At 36.3% G+C, this 16,434-nt stretch overlaps 2 protein-coding genes across 4 annotated transcripts in view; one reads left to right on the forward strand and one right to left on the reverse strand.

Annotated features, from left to right (window-relative positions):
- Window positions 1-4,717: 4,717 nt before the first annotated feature.
- LOC6033667 lies at window positions 4,718-9,234 on the forward strand. Its single transcript, XM_001844041.2, has 3 exons — window positions 4,718-5,075; window positions 5,466-5,686; window positions 8,878-9,234. Exons 1-3 carry the CDS (start codon window positions 4,823-4,825, stop codon window positions 9,178-9,180), a joined length of 777 nt encoding a protein of 258 aa, XP_001844093.2. The 5' UTR covers window positions 4,718-4,822; the 3' UTR covers window positions 9,181-9,234.
- Window positions 9,235-9,267: 33 nt separating this feature from the next.
- LOC6033666 overlaps window positions 9,268-16,434 on the reverse strand; it is an 80,925-nt gene continuing 73,758 nt past the window's right edge. For all 3 annotated transcript variants that reach the window (XM_038248286.1, XM_038248287.1, XM_038248288.1), the window contains exons 6-8: window positions 10,075-10,257; window positions 9,736-9,874; window positions 9,268-9,658 (exon numbers count right to left, since the gene is read on the reverse strand). In XM_038248286.1, the coding sequence (XP_038104214.1) occupies window positions 9,528-9,658; window positions 9,736-9,874; window positions 10,075-10,257 (453 nt within the window). In that variant the 3' untranslated portion in view covers window positions 9,268-9,527. The remainder of the gene's footprint in view (window positions 9,659-9,735; window positions 9,875-10,074; window positions 10,258-16,434) is intronic.

Raw genomic sequence — 16,434 nt, forward strand, 5'->3', positions numbered from 1 at the left:
GAATTTAAGAATTTAAGAATTTAAGAATTTAAGAATTTAAGAATTTAAGAATTTAAGAATTTAAGAATTTAAGAATTTAAGAATTTAAGAATTTAAGAATTTAAGAATTTAAGAATTTAAGAATTTAAGAATTTAAGAATTTAAGAATTTAAGAATTTAAGAATTTAAGAATTTAAGAATTTAAGAATTTAAGAATTTAAGAATTTAAGAATTTAAGAATTTAAGAATTTAAGAATTTAAGAATTTAAGAATTTAAGAATTTAAGAATTTAAGAATTTAAGAATTTAAGAATTTAAGAATTTAAGAATTTAAGAATTTAAGAATTTAAGAATTTAAGAATTTAAGAATTTAAGAATTTAAGAATTTAAGAATTTAAGAATTTAAGAATTTAAGAATTTAAGAATTTAAGAATTTAAGAATTTAAGAATTTAAGAATTTAAGAATTTAAGAATTTTAGAATTTAAGAATTTAAGAATTTAAAATTTAAAAATTTAAGAATTTAAGAATTTAAGAATTTAAGAATTTAAGAATTTAAGAATTTAAGAATTTAAGAATTTAAGAATTTAAGAATTTAATTTAAGAATTTAAGAATTTAAGAATTTAAGAATTTAAGAATTTAAGAATTTAAGAATTTAAGAATTTAAGAATTTAAGAATTTAAGAATTTAAGAATTTAAGAATTTAAGAATTTAAGAATTTAAGAATTTAAGAATTTAAGAATTTAAGAATTTAAGAATTTAAGAATTTAAGAATTTAAGAATTTAAGAATTTAAGAATTTAAGAATTTAAGAATTTAAGAATTTAAGAATTTAAGAATTTAAGAATTTAAGAATTTAAGAATTTAAGAATTTAAGAATTTAAGAATTTAAGAATTTAAGAATTTAAGAATTTAAGAATTTAAGAATTTAGGAATTTAAGAATTTAAGAATTTAAGAATTTAAGAATTTAAGAATTTAAGAATTTAAGAATTTAAGAATTTAAGAATTTAAGAATTTAAGAATAACCGAAAAGATACACAAACGGTTTTTAATAAAATCAAAAAAAGCATTATGACTACTTGATACGACCAAAAATTTGCAATTTTTTAAAAAGAAATCAAGAAAAAAAAAATACTTAAAATTACTCAAAAAAATATCGAATTTATCAGCATTTTTTTAAATGTAAAGCTGTCATCAAATGACCATTTTGAAAAGTGTTTCAGTTCATTTTCGCTAAATCCTGATCTACAATGGCAAATCGCAGAAACTTGATGATTGTTTGACAAGAGTTTGCGTAAGTTTGCTCTTGTATACTAAGCTTGCTGGTTTGCCTACCTAGAGAGCGTAGTAGTATAGATGAAACGTTGTCGATTAAAAAAAAACAACAATTGTTTTTGAACTATTTTACAGATTCGCTTGCAAGAATTCTATCCAATTCCAATTCAGTTTTAAATGTTATTTTCAATTATTTCTGTGATTTTTTTTTTTGTAATATTTAATATAAGAATATTTTTCTTCTAAAATTTCTGGGGGGGGGGGGCACAATGTATGGGCTGCCCCCCCTGCCCAATTTTAAGGGGGGCAAAAAGTACCGTGCCCCCCCAGAGTCGGCGCCCCTGACTTCGAGTATACTGCATACGCGTATCATACGCACCTAATATTCTCATTGTCTGCATACCGTATTGTTGATATAGACCCCATAATCGTCACATATGAGGTTATATCTACCCAAATATCAGCGTGAATATCATACGCGCATAATACTCGCGCAGTATTCCTATGCTGCATACCATATCGACTCCAATATTGGCTTTATAATGGTGCAATATCAGAAGTGAATTGCCCTTTGTGCTGTTCAATAATTGAAATATCATTGTTAATTTAGTTCAGAGCTGAAATAATGGGTAGATTTGAGTAGAAGACAACTACTTAGCTGTTGTTTCTGAAGTCTCTAGTCTCTAGAGGGTGACGAGCGGGAATTCCCGGGACAAATGACCCGGGAAATTGGCCATTGTTGAGCTCCTCGATATCTGGGAAATTTGGGAATTTTGACACTAAAAAATATTATGATAAATACCATAATCAAAATAGTATAAAGCTAACTAGCCACATTAGATGAGTTAAATTTAAATAAAATAAAAATTATAAATAAATGCTTATAATTGATTGCAAAGAAACTGGACTGGTGAAAAATGCATGTTAAAACCACTTTTTTACTCGACTATGGTCAGTGCTAAGAATCATAAACTAACAAGCAATCAAATTAGAAATCAATAGTTTAATATATAATTAAGTGTTATCCCCAGATTCATCTGCTTTAAAACTTTTTTATTTAATAAGACAAAGAGCCAAACAGTATTCCAGTTTTTTTTTTAAATCACTTTTATTTCGTTCAGTATTCGTCAATTTTAATCGAGATAATATTTCTTACCATGATGAGAAATTACACTGAATGAACGGGATCAGATCTTTAGTTTTTCAAAAAAGGCCGACCGTAACAGTTTTTTCCAGCGCATGGATTCCAACCCAGTTTTGTATAATTTATTATAGGGTTAGCAGCAACAACAGCAATAATTGCAGCTACAACTGATACAAATGTCAACAATTTCATTTTAAAATTGATTGTTAAACTGCTATGTTTGAAGCACAAGTTGAGAATGATTTATTTTGTCTAGACCGTATTTTTCTTTTTTATACTCAATCTTGATTACCAACACATGAAAATGCGGTAAAAGTTAAGTATTCATTTGTTTTTGATCCAATAATAAAGATTTCATTAAAACATTTGTGCAAACAGCTCTTGGCGCTGATGATTTACCTTTGGGAGCGTTCATATCCGTTGGCATGAAAATTATAAATTTTGGTATTACTTGTGCAAATACCTGCGAACAAAATGTGCCCTTGGTTGCCCAGCAATAGATGGTACCGTAAACTGGGGTCAATCGGGACACATGGGGCGAATTGGGACAGCAGTTTCAACCATGTTGGAGCACAATATTTTGATTTTTCTGGTTGGTTTCGGTTAGAACAGACTCAGACCAACAAAATGTGTGCATATATTTCCAATTTTAAAAGCTATAAATGCTCTAAAAACTGCTGTCCCTATTCAGACTGAAGTTCCGATTCGCCCCAGATTACGGTAAAATACCATGAAATCATACCAGAACCATGTATGTGGCCACAGGAATATCAAATTCTGTTTTTCCAAGGGCACGGGGATACCTAAAAATAAAACCCTGGCAATACCAAGTTTTGGTATTCAGGCAATGTTCAAAAATCCAGAAGACCTCAACTTGGTATTGAAATGATTTTATTTTGTGGCATTATTTTACCCTCGGAATAACATGGTTTGGTATTGTTGTGCCCTTCTACATACAAGACTTTGGTATGATTTCATAGTATTTTACCATCTATTACTGGGCGACCAAAGGCACATTTTGGTCCCTGTTATTTGTCCAAGTAATACCGAAATTTGGTATTCCCGTGTTATTTACCCCTGCTCGGGAATTGATTTTTTTATGGGCTCCTTATTCCTTCCTTTGTTATATTATTTGATTTGAATCGTATGGCATATTTTTTTTAAATAAATAATTTCCTAGGGGTTATTCTTCGCCAACTCACAAAAAATCGGAAATTTTCGTGAAACTGCGTCCTAAGGGGTAATTTTTGTCCCTGATCACGAATCCATCCTCCTTTTTTCGGTCTCTCTTGACGGAGGGTTGTACGAGCCCTTCCATAATTGAATTATATTAATTTTCGTCGAAAAAGATATACATAAATAGTTTCAAAAATTCTGTAAATTTTCGTTACTTGACTGTAATTTTTTTTGAACATGTCATTTAAGGGAAATTTTAAAAATTTTCGAATATTTGATAACTCAGAAGGGTAATTTTTCATGAAGAATTTTTTTTTTTAAATTTCGTTATTTTTATCTAATTTTGCAGGAAGTTTGCTTATTATCATTACGAGTTATCACGATTTTACGAAACAAAAAAGTTTTAAACTGCTATATTTGCGCGTAACAAGAAGTAGAAATTTGCTTATTAAATAAACTTGAAAATATTAGCGTCTTGTACTGTTTGAACAAATGCTTTCAGAAATTTGTAATATTGAACAAAAATATAACATTTTCCGCATTGGAAATATCGATGTTTTTGTGTTTAACTTTGACTATAAAAGAAAAAAATTCAGTCGATTGACATAACAGTTCACCATAACGAGACAAAAATGAAGTTTTTGTCAATTATCTTCGTCTTAACTGCAATCTTAGCTACTGCTACTGCTGCTAATCAAAAAATGTTGTTTTCACAGTTCTATAAACCAGCATGTGCTGGAATTAACTGTGGCAGAAAACCCAACCCTGTTTTTAAGGTGCAATAACTCATAAGCATATAATATATGATTGGTTCTTTTGTCGATTTTGAAGTAATCTTTTCGAAAAAGCATTGGAAAGTGTTTTGTTTTACTATAGAAGAACAAAAAAGAACTTTTAATGAATGATAACAACAAGCATGAATGAATTTAAGCAGGGAAAACTAAACCATCAACACTTAATTTTAAATATTTTTTAACGCTTGGTGTACAACACAACTTTCTCCATCATAGATTAGATGCTAATCTGTTCTTGGTATCGCACAGTGTTAAACCCAAATTCCTATTTTATGCTTACAACAGTTTTATGTTTTATCATATGCACCAACAAATCCCGTTAGTTCGCGTTTGTCCTCGCTCAAGGCAACATCTGGTTGCAGCGATCCTCCCAGTTGCATCCAGCAACGCAAAGAGCCACTTTGGATGTGTTCTAATCAGCACAAAAAATAACATCACTTTTAATTCCCACCAAACATGTGCTTCTGTTCGAGCCAGTGCTGCGTCAAGGTTTCCCTGAACTTGCTCGTGAATCTGCTCCGCCGCATCAGCGATGACATAATGGAGGCGATCCACTGCCAACGACCACCAACCGTTGACGACGTGACTTCCGAAGATCGATACCAGTGCCAACGGTATGAGTCTGATCAGCAGTTCGAAACGGTGCAACCGTGCAGTGGTAATGATCAACCAGATGATCGTCGTCTGCAGCTGGAAATGTCACTGCAAGGTGATTAATTACGTTAAAAGTAGAGGAGGTTGGGGTGAATTCGACATCCTCAAGAGAACTTCGGTACAAAAGTAGTTTAAGGTACCCAAGCTTCCCCTAATCACTCGGCGAAGTCGTCTCGAAGTCGACACCAAGTCTGAGCAGTTTTTCTGCGAATGCATCTCCGAGACCAATGTTGACGGAACGTTTTGTCCCACCGCGTGGTCTGCTTAATTGGTCTCCTTAACGGTACGGTAATAGAGCCCTGAATCAATTAATCACCGGCTCGGCGCGCCACCGTGGAAAATTGATTCCGCCAACACGCGCGGCGTAACCGGTAGCAAAACAGGAAAATCTAGCTTCAGCAGGCGTTCCATGGTGGCATCTAACTCGTTTCTAATGATCTTTCAGAGGTCGCAGATGCTGCAGATGTGACGGAGTTGGGGGTAGACTGCAACGAGAAGGGCGTTGACCTGCCCAAGAGGTTTGCCATCGCTACCCGGTTGTACTGTGTGATCTATGACACGGTGGAGCTGGAACCGTACTTCTGCAACGTGGATCGAGAGCAGTGCGAGCGGATGCTTGAGGGAGGTCGGGATGGAGTGTGCATTGTGAGGCCGTTTAAGTTGAAGGTTTGTAGGTTTAAAGTGGATTTTTTCAAGTCATGGTTGCTATACGCTAAAATGATAAATTTAAAAACTGAAACTACTTGCCATGGTTCTAACATTTCAATTAGAAAAGTGTGGTAAAAGGCATTGTAGATACGTATAATTATTTTACAATCATTAGATTTCGCAAAATCTAAAATAATCGAAAAAAAAGAAATCACATGTTCAAAAAAGTCGATAAATATATAAATAACACTTAAGTGCTTAGACATTTTGACAGGATTATCAGATCTTCAATGATTTGAGCACGTTAGAATAGTTTTTTGATTACCCATTCAAGGATAGGTTGCATGGAAGATCCGGACAACGTTTTCATCAAAATTTCTGAAGTCCGGCCTCTAAAAAAGTATAAATAACACTTAAGTGCTTATAACTTTTGATAGGGTTGTCAGATCTTCAATGTTTAGGGCTCGTTAGAAAAATTTTTTGATTGCCTTTCTAAAAAGGTTTGTCATGACGGGGGTTTTCTCAAAAACCACCCTTTTTACAATCTTCCCGACTTAAGCCAAAATCGTTTTTTAGCATAACTTTTAAAGTACTTTACTAAACTTCAAACTTCATAATTTCCAATAGCAACTTTGGCCGGTACAAATTTTATTTATAGTTTTTGTCCTGAATTTGTATCCGGATAATATGTTGCTCTTTTTCCATGACAAATTGTACAAAGAGAAAATTTCTATTCTGTCGAATTGAGGATTGCAGCTTGTATTCCTCCCTCTCCCTTATCAAAACTAGCCCTAAAAACCTGATAGCGAAACAAGTTAAAAAAATTAAATAAAATTTTCAATTGAATTTCTATTGAAAATTTTCAAGTGCAATTTTGTGAAATTAATTTAAAATGCAATCCCCAGCTTTTAGAGTCATTCTAAGCATGTTTAGGTTGAGTAGTCCATTTCAAAAAACCTGATTTAATCCCACCTGGGGTGAGAAAGAGCCTTTCTTACTAAAGAATATAACAATGGTAGCACTTCTTTCAATTCATAACATCGACTTTGTTTATTTATAACGTCAGCACAAAAGAAAGCCTTATGATGAAAGCAAAGTATTATAAATGATGTTTTCCAAAAAAAAAACGAGATTTTCACCAAATGAATATTTTCAACCGTACATATTCTTAATCAAACAAGCGTTTATGACAAACGCGAGCATAGCACGCTTTTCGTGTGCCAGTGACAAAGAACACCGTGGTTATGGTTTTCTAGCTTCGGTACGAGCACTTTTGTGTGTTGGTATTTTGGTGCATCGTACCATCGTACCGAACAAAGCAGGCGCAAAGAAAAACCGAGGTACAAGTGAACCGCGTGTGCCGCACGGTGCAGGGAAGCTTGCCATTCAGCTTCTACAAAAGTGACAGTCAGAGATAGCTATTTTTTTACAACCGCACCACTACACACTCAATCGCGAGTACCTTTAGGTAGAAAGCCATTGGCGTCGCCAGCATTGAAAAACTTTGAAAACGATATAAACGATGAAAAGCTTAGAAAGCTCCTATTGGAATCCAATGAACTCTGTTAAATAAACTTAAGAAATCACGACAAAAATGAAGCCTACTAAATGGCGATTTTAGGAGCACACGGGAAACAAATTTATTGTAGCCGGATGAATGTCCTACGTCACAAAAGTTTTTGCATAAACATTGGACAGTTATGCAAAAACGGTCAGGGCAAAAGAAATCGAAAAGCTACGTTATCTGACATGTTGTAGGAAACATCGGTAGACAAACTACTAAAAAACGAGTATAAGTCGAGTCACAAAATATATGCGCCTGCATTCTCGCGCCAGTATTCGAAGCTCAACTTGACAACTTGTCGACTTGGCGACAAATCGTCGAAAATCGATGCAGTGTGATTTTTTGACGATGAAAATTCATGCTGAATCGTTATATTAACGAAGATGAAAATGACGTCCAGCCATAAAGTAAAACCTATACCTTTCTTTAGTAAGAAAGGCAAAAAGTAAATCGTTCTAAAAATTGATCGGGATTGCCGATAGATGTCAAATTTGTTTCAGATGCTCACTCATGGTCTGTACTATGAATGTAGGAAGAAATTTCGGATTAAATCAGAAATGAAAAATGTTGGCGAAGGTCACCAGGTGGGCTTTTACTTTTTTTTAGGGATTATTTTTCTTATGGTAGGTTAATCAAACGGCTCTAATTTCAGAATCAAATTATGATTCTGGATGAATTTGGGAATTTGGGAGGCTCGAAACTTTGTAGAGATAAATAGAAGATATGAAAATGAAAAAAAAAAATGACCATTGAAAATTTTATTAATGTTGTTGAAAAGTCTGACCACATTCGAAAACAGATGAATATTTCTAAATTCGGTCTCAAAATGACTTTGTTCAGCACACCAGCTTTCAAATGCACTTGGAACAATCAAAATCAAACATTTGGGATCCGAGGACTTCGCGACACAAAATTTTTCAAAAATTTTACCACACACGGACATCGCTCGGACTCCACGGAATTTATTTTCGAAAAAAAAATTGAGGGTTGGATATAGACGTCAAGGTGAATCGATAGAGCGTCGAAAATCGATGCAGTGTGATTTTTTTTGACATTTTTCGATGAAAATTCATGCTGAATCGTCCAGCAATAATGTAAGACCTACACCTTTCTTTAGTGAGAAAAGCAAAAACGCTTAATCCACCTTTAGGTGGTTGTTGCCTTCCTCACAATCATAAAGTCAATACATTCTGTCGAAATAGTAACATTCCCCCTTAACATGTTTAACAAATCAACTTTGTTACTCATTTCTTTTAATAGGGTTTTAATCTTTCTGGCTCATCGGCAAGGTCTGATAAAAAACCTTTCCAACGATAGTTCGCATGGAAGATTTGGACAATAATTTAAAGTCATTTCAATAACTTTTCAATACCTTTTTGTATAACAAGACGGGGTTTCTTACAAAAACCACACTTTTTAAAATCTTCTGAAATGTAATCGGTTTTTGACATTACTTTTGAAGTACTAAACTAGGTGGTCTAGGTGGTCAAATTAAGAAGTTCATTATTTGAGTGATTTTATAGGGTTCAGCGAATCGACCTGGTATTTTCAGGAAAGATGTTTTTCAAACAATTTCGCTTGTTTACGCTTCGTTTTTACCAAATATTTATTCAACGATTTATTAATTGGCTTTCCTTTCCCGCAGCACACTCACATCCGGTATATCCTTTCGGTACGAGCCGCCGGCAGCCACTTTCACCTGTTTATTCGACGGGCCGGCCCAAACGGACTCCAGTACGCAGTGGGGCTGCAAAAGCATCGGGAGCGCCTCTTTAGGTTCCCTGCCGACATCGTGCAGCATTACCGCACCCATCTGCTGGAATGCGCCAACGAAACCGTCAAAATCAGGCTCCATTTGGTTCCACTTCATAATCATCATCACCATCAACTGGGGCTGGACAGCGTCGTTAAAGGTGAACCTGTTGGTTTGGAAAAGGGGGGTTTGTGATGCGTAAGGAGTGAGACAACGGCGAGGCGGTTTGAAACTGTATGTAAATTTTTTATTACATAAAATTTAACTATATATACAATGATTGTATAGCGGTTACGGATCGCGAATAGCCCCGAATAAAATTCAATAAAACGATTAAAACGATAATTCTTATGGTGCTATTTTTGGAAAGTCCCTCATTTGTGTACAACGTGTTTCGATTTTCGGTAATTAGTTTCGTTACGATCAACTTGTTAAACAATGTTCATAACAAACGGAAAATGCCTTTCAGTAATGTATTCGGTAAACAAAAAAGCTTATTGAGCAAGAGTCGTTACAGCTGTGGCAGGATGCTAATCCTCACGTTACGTGGCCACCACTGCCTTTTGGATGCAGCGTCCGTTCTGCATCAACGCCGGCCACAGGAAGGCCCGGATGATGTCGGAGCGTTTCTCCGAGATGGGGTACCGCTCGTGCTTGTCCGGCTGGAGGAGACCTGGCGTGAAAATTAAGGTAATGAAGATCGTGAGTTCATCGATACTTCAAACTAACAAATCTGTATGAGCAACTCACCCAGCGTAAAGTCCGTGTCCAGGTAGTACGGCACCGTTTGGTTGGTCATCTTCCACGCGAGCCGCACGCAATCGCTGATGTAGTGGATCAGAGGAATGCACGCCTCCAGACAGGGATACTCGTGGAGCGTAGACAACACCTGGGAGGTGAATTTATGGGTATGGAAAAGAAAAACAAACAAACAAACCGGAAAAAATTGTGCAAAACAAAAAAAAATAAGGAAGAGAAAAGAGAAACCAAAACAAAAACATAGAAGAGAAGATAGAGTTTTAAAGAGAGTAAAAAGAGAGACTGATCGTCGATAAGGCGCGCGCTCCGCCGCCGCGTCCCAGCACTCACCTGATTGGCGACCTGTCGCTCGACGTCGCCCATCGGGAACCGGTCGGCGGTTTCTTTGAGGTTCTGCCGGACGGCCCGGTCCAGGGCGGCCGTCGCGTCATCGTTCGCGTCCAACACGTGCAACGTTCGGCGCACCTCGAGCACCTTGCGCTCCTTCAGGCCGTGGCAGGCGCGGAACGCTAGCTGTGTGTGAGTGAGTGGATAATAACCGTTAATCATGGTAGGCTGTGCGGATACTGTGAGATACTGCGCGCGCGCGCAAATGGTTGTAAATATCGGTTTTGGACGCGGTGTCAATTTTGCCGCCATTTTTTATCTCTTGGATACTTTTGATGGATGGGATGATAATAGCGCTGTTGTGGAGGACAGTACAGAGAATGATTAGGTTGATCAACGATAGGCAGATCACTTCATTGACACCTTCGATAGTTTGTGATCGTGGTTGCGTAGGTACGCTTGTAGTTGGTGGCAGTACTAACGAAATAAGTGCAGGGTTTCGATACACGGCAGTTACAGACTTTGGTGATGGTCGTTATTTGAATGTTATGATTAAGCTGACACCTGCTAAAGGTGCATTCTGTTACATGTTAGGGGAACAGCATCTAATTCCAGCGTGCCTCTAATGTTGGCAGGTCAAAACTTTGACATTCACTTAAAGCTAATTAAAAGCCTTTTCAACTGAAATCGAGTGATAAATAGCTCAATAAGAAGTGAGCAAGCAAGTTTCTATCAAAAGTAATGCAAAATTAGTTGTTTAAATAGTGGAAATCAGCAAATTGGATGGAGTTAGGAGCGAGTGCTTAACCTGCCAAACATACGAGAATTTCCCATATATATAGCAAATATGCTTGGTATGATATCTGAATCTGGCAAATAAAAGTTAGTAACAAGTTTTTTGTTTTAACGGAATAGTTATAACAACACTCAGTTTTAATTTTCTCTATTAAATTCCATGACTCAAAATAAACAATGGCATGAAATATGAAATGAATTATCCCAACACACCAAGCAGGGTTGTCAGAAGTCCAGTTAGCGTTCCAGTCAGGGATCCCAACAGACTACTCAGAACAGAGCTCAACTGGGTTAGGAGTGAATTCATCTGGGTCGTCAGAGACGCACCAACGCGGTCGTAGCCGAGTTGAGTTGGTTGATCAGAGTTGTCGGTGTTCTGGTTCCGGTGACTATGACCGGCGGTTCAACCGCTGCTGACGATGCTGTTCAGGGTGGTTTGAAGAACCAAATCTTTCAATCCTCCTTACAGGTCACAAAAACCTCTTCTGCGCCCTTTCAACTGTAACCTCATCACTGCAATCGACCATCACACTATGGGGTATTTCCATATAAGCGAGCGGCCAAAAATATTTTTTTGCTTTTTTGTGACTTTTTTTGTGACTTTTTTGTGTTGTTTGTACTTAGTATAATAAAAACAAATGAATTTTGATATTTTTCCAAAAAAAAGTTTAATTTTCGATTTTTTCATATATTTGAGGCCACATGCATTAAAGTGGTGAATTTTGATATTCTTGCTCTGTCTATTTGATGCACGGAATGGCGGTTTATGCTATGTTAAAGTTTCTGATTTACGTTCAATCTCCCTCCCCTTTTTCTTTAGTTAAAATCCACCTCTCTTTGAAGACCCCCCCCCCCCTCCCTCTCCAATTTAAATTTGATTTTTGCGGTGTTTTAGAATTTTAGACGGTTTATTTTATGGAACATTGTATGGATTCTCGTCCACGTTTTTGGTTGATCCACTTGCAAAATTCACGTTTTCCACGATAAATTCTTCTAAATCAAAATCACTATGTAACCGATTGTCGTTAGATTACTTAAAATATGAACTTCTTCAATGGGCTTTTGTATACCTCGTTTTGAAGCTACAGAACAGCATGCGTAGTTTTTCCTCTGTGGTTTTTCCCTGAGTTGATTATGTGATGGTTCTGCAATGTTGTAATTCTTACAAATATACTCGAAAGCAGTTCTCACGTTTTCAGAATAGTGCTTCGTTATATCGTACAGGGACACTACGGTATTATTATCCATACTTTCAAAAGAACACAACAACGAACTGTTATGAATATTCGACGAATCGTTACTGTAAAATTCTTTGAATAGGAATTTTTATTTTTTTTAAACGTACCTAAGTACCAACAAAGTCATGAATATTAAATCAATTTCAAAACATACATAGCAGGTACGTCATTTCTGCCTCCGCAGGTAAATAATGCGATTTTAACCAAGCGCATACGCGAAATCATTAATTTTCTTGCATGAATCAAAATGTTCAAAATGGCATAACTCAAAAAGTGCACATAAGTGCACTTTGAAATTTGGAGACAAGTTAGGGCATGGTTCAAATTTTAAGCTGCAAAATTTTCAGATCGCACAAATGCACACAAAAAAAGTACTCCATTAACAAAGTTGAAAAAAAACTAAATTTTGAATGAAAATCCATCTTTTTTGATTTTTATTATTTTTTTTAGCCTGTAAAAGTGTGTTTTGTAAAATGTTATTCAAAAGTTGAATCAATTACCTTTCTGAATATATATAATGATGCAGGAAAAAAAACATAAACAGCTACACAGTGCAACTATGAAAAATTATCATTTTTTTTGTCAAAAAACATGTTTTTTCTTACCATTTTCGCATTTGAAGGTCTGAAATTCAGTGAATTTTGAACCTACAACTTTCAAACTCCGGATTTTTCTTAGTTAGAATGTCTATTTTCGAAAAAAAAATACCAAAAAAATAATTAGAGTATGTCGGTTTTTCGATTTATGGCCGCCTGAAACCCCATAGTGCATCACCAGCTTGCTGGCTCAGATTCAGACCGCACTGGTCAGCAACGCCCTGACCAGCGCTGCTGTATCTGCTCTTACCCAGCTACAGACGACAGTTTTGGGTCTTCAAACCACCCTGAACAGCACTCTTATCAGCGGACTGAACACTGCACAGTGTTCGGAATGGCAAAATTAAGTGGAATAAATTGATTACTCCTTTATTTGACGTCCTAGCCAAATGGTGTCTTCGGAAGAGTTGTTGTACTTGATCAGGGCTATCTTTTGAAGTTATTGACATACAGGGTGACGACCTTCCAGGGTGTCAACCAAAAACTAACTTTGTTTTATGACGTTGTAGGACTTTGATGTCTTCGGCATAGTTGTAGAGGAGAAAATTTCATGGAAGTTTGTCGAAAACGCCAAATTTGTAGCTCTTGATCTACTCGAGATATACGCCATTTTAGCAACAATGGTTCAAAAAAGCGCTTTTTTGGTGATAACTCAAAATGTTAGCATTTTAGCGGCCTACTTTGTTCTGAAGAGTTGTTTATGACATAAAATTACACATCTTTGCCCAAGCCAGCAAAATGTTTTGAGCCTTTATTGAGGAGTTATAACCATTTTTTCTTGATTTTGAGCCTATTTTCAAGTTGCTATGTTTTCAAAATGGTTCTTTTTGGCGCAAAACCGAACAATGCACCTGGCTCAAAAAGAGCGCTCACTTGAAAGATTAGTCTAAGTATATTTTTCATGCTAAACACTGCAAATATTAAACTTACCAGAAGTTCCGGATTACCGAAACTGTTGCCCTCGAATAAGCCTCTGGTGGATTGAAAAACCTTCTCCGCAAATCAAATGCAACCGGAAGCAACCCATCGGTAAAATCGATTGCCGCAGTGCCCAGAACCCCAGAACTAGTTTTACAGATCGGAATAAAAAATTGGCCACCCTTACCTTTCATTTGCGGCCAAAACATTTGAAATCGGTTAATTTTCATTTTTTGAGCGATTTCCTTCAACGTTCGACATTTCCAAATGTTGATCTAGCAAACAAAACAGCGCGCTGCTGACAGACCGCGGATGAACTTTTCTTTTCACGGCGTGTTTTCTAGAACAACCTTATCAGGAAAAAATAGTCATCGCCACTTTCAAATGTGTCTTATAGGAAATTTTCTCAGCTTTCCAATGTATGTATGTATGTATGATCCCCATACCCGCAGGCAACTTGGTCCTGGAACACATGTGAGCGCTAGGTGAACAATTCGATCATCTTTTACTCCGTAATCTGCACACCCACGTGCATAAGTTTTTTGCACGAATTTTAATGCTACAAATACCGGCGCATAAAATAAAATGGTTTCCCTTTTCCCTCCCCAAGCGCCGGAAATTTGTAGCGGGTGTAGGGACACTTTGCATAGACGCCCTTGTTCCCATCACGTCACTGAGGGTATGGAGCGACGAGAAATTAATAAGCATGCCCCTTCAGTCGAACCTTCATTAGAGAAGCAGGCAATCCACAACTCACAGCGAACGACCAAGGGAACACCCTACCGCGTATTTAGTAAAATTGGCGTGGTATGGTCTTAAATGGATTGTATGAATGTTAGAGTAAGTGAAAGTATATTCTGAAATTTATACAGGAAAGATCTCACCAAATCGGGTCACTTCAACTCCGGCATCATCGGTCTTGAATCTGACTTGAATCTTCTGAGACTTCTGGCCTTGATTTGCTGGACTGCCGAAACCGGAACTGGCACATCACCAAAACAGCAAAAAACTTCCTGGTTGCCAGTTAAATCATTAGAGGCCTCGAGCTCGAGTCAATGAGTGCTACCGATCCTGGCTGATATCCGCCGTTGCTGTTTATCCGCCATTATTTTCCGCAATGGCCATTTCCTGTTCGCCATCCAAGTTTCACCGTTATGGCTATCACTGGCCACAAACAGATTTGCCGGCGAAATATCCGTATTTCCACTAACTTTTTGTTTTTGAAACAAGAATTTTAGGGTTGAAAAATGACAGCACGAAAAAGTTACGTCCGATCTCGCGCACGGATTGCTTCGATCGGAAATTTTCTCAGCTTTCCAATGCTTTTAAAAGCGAAATGATTCATCGGGAAATTTCTGAGATATCTCTATTTTAAGTTTTTTGGTTTTAAATTCCTTTATTATTTATTGGAAACTTTATACTAACAGTTCAGGAAACTTTTCAAATGATGTGTTTCATGAGTCATTTACTCATCAAAATGTTTGCACATTTTGATGAGTAAGACAAGAAACAACTTTGTAGAAGGTTGCAAACCGCTAAACATGTTGAAAATTATGTTTTGTCTAAGTTTTGAACGCGTTCTGTGAACCGCCTGTAGTCAGAGGCTCTCTATGGCAACTGTTTAACTTAAATAAACATTCAGTGGAATGATTTATACAGAGCTCAGTTAGCTCGGTGGTAACATACAAGTACATCAATCTCAAACCTGTAGAAATTTCGGTTGTATCAGCTAATTCGAAGCTGAATCAGAGCAGACCGGTGTTATTTGTTTACAACAATTGTGTAAAAATCTATTTGTTCTTGTAAAAATAGTATTTCAATACGGTTTTATTATTTTATTATTTGAATAAATCCCACATGTTCAAAAATTCGGTAAAAACTTAATTTTCAAAATGTTTAGCGGTTTGCAACCTTCTACAAAGTTGTTTCTTGTCTTATTTTGCACATTTTGGTCAGTAAAATACACATGAAACACATCATTTGACAAGTTTCCTGGACTGTTATTTAAAAGTTTCCAATAAATGATCAAGGATTTTAAAAGAAAAAAAACTTAAAATAGAGATATCTCAGAAATTTCCCGATGAAACATTTCGCTCTTAGAAGCATTGGAAAGCTGAGAAAATTTCGTATAAGACACTTTTGAAAGTAGTGATGACTATTTTTTCTCCTTAAGGTTGCCCAGAAAACACGCCGTGTTTTGTTCTACTAGGGGAATTGGGGGTAAAACGGTCAAATTGGCAAACATTGTTGTTTTAAAATTTCGCCATTCTAGTGCGTTTGAAAGGTCAAATTTGATGTAACAATGCCCAATTTACTGTAAAAATTAATTACATCGCATCAATGTAGCGATATTTACAAAAAAATAATTATTTTTTAATTAAACCGAATGACGAAATAATCATTTAACCCCAATGCACCCCCGAATCTTTTTTGCGGTGTTCATTCGCTCGCGCCAACTCGCGATCTCCGGGCGATGAACTTTTCGCCCAATTTTGTCGCTGGCACTTTTCAATAAGAAGAGTAATATAACTCCTCAATAAAAGCTCAAAACATTTTGCTGTCTTCGGAAAAGATGTATAATTTTATGTCTTAAACAACTCTTCAGAACTTAGTAGGCCGCTAAAATGCTATCATTTTGAGTTATCACCAAAAAAGCGCTTTTTTGAACCATTGTTGCAAAAATGGCGTATATCTCGAGTATATCAAGAGCTACAAATTTGGCGTTTTCGACAAAATTTCCATGAAATTTTCTCCTCTACAACTTTGCCGAAGACACCAAAGTCCTACAACGTCATAAAACAAAGTTAGTTTTTGGT

This window comes from Culex quinquefasciatus, chromosome 1, assembly GCF_015732765.1.
Source record: "Culex quinquefasciatus strain JHB chromosome 1, VPISU_Cqui_1.0_pri_paternal, whole genome shotgun sequence".
Taxonomy (NCBI): domain Eukaryota; kingdom Metazoa; phylum Arthropoda; class Insecta; order Diptera; family Culicidae; genus Culex; species Culex quinquefasciatus.

What these genes read in the sequence shown, in the direction of transcription:
- LOC6033667 (XM_001844041.2), top strand. Translation starts at nt 4,823, where the DNA reads ATGTGCTTCTGTTCGAGCCAGTGCTGCGTCAAGGTTTCCCTGAACTTG. An exon ending in GCTGGAAATGTCACTGCAAG is followed by an intron (nt 5,076 to 5,465) that starts GTGATTAATTAC and finishes ATGATCTTTCAG; the next exon opens with AGGTCGCAGATGCTGCAGAT. An exon ending in TGAGGCCGTTTAAGTTGAAG is followed by an intron (nt 5,687 to 8,877) that starts GTTTGTAGGTTT and finishes CCTTTCCCGCAG; the next exon opens with CACACTCACATCCGGTATAT.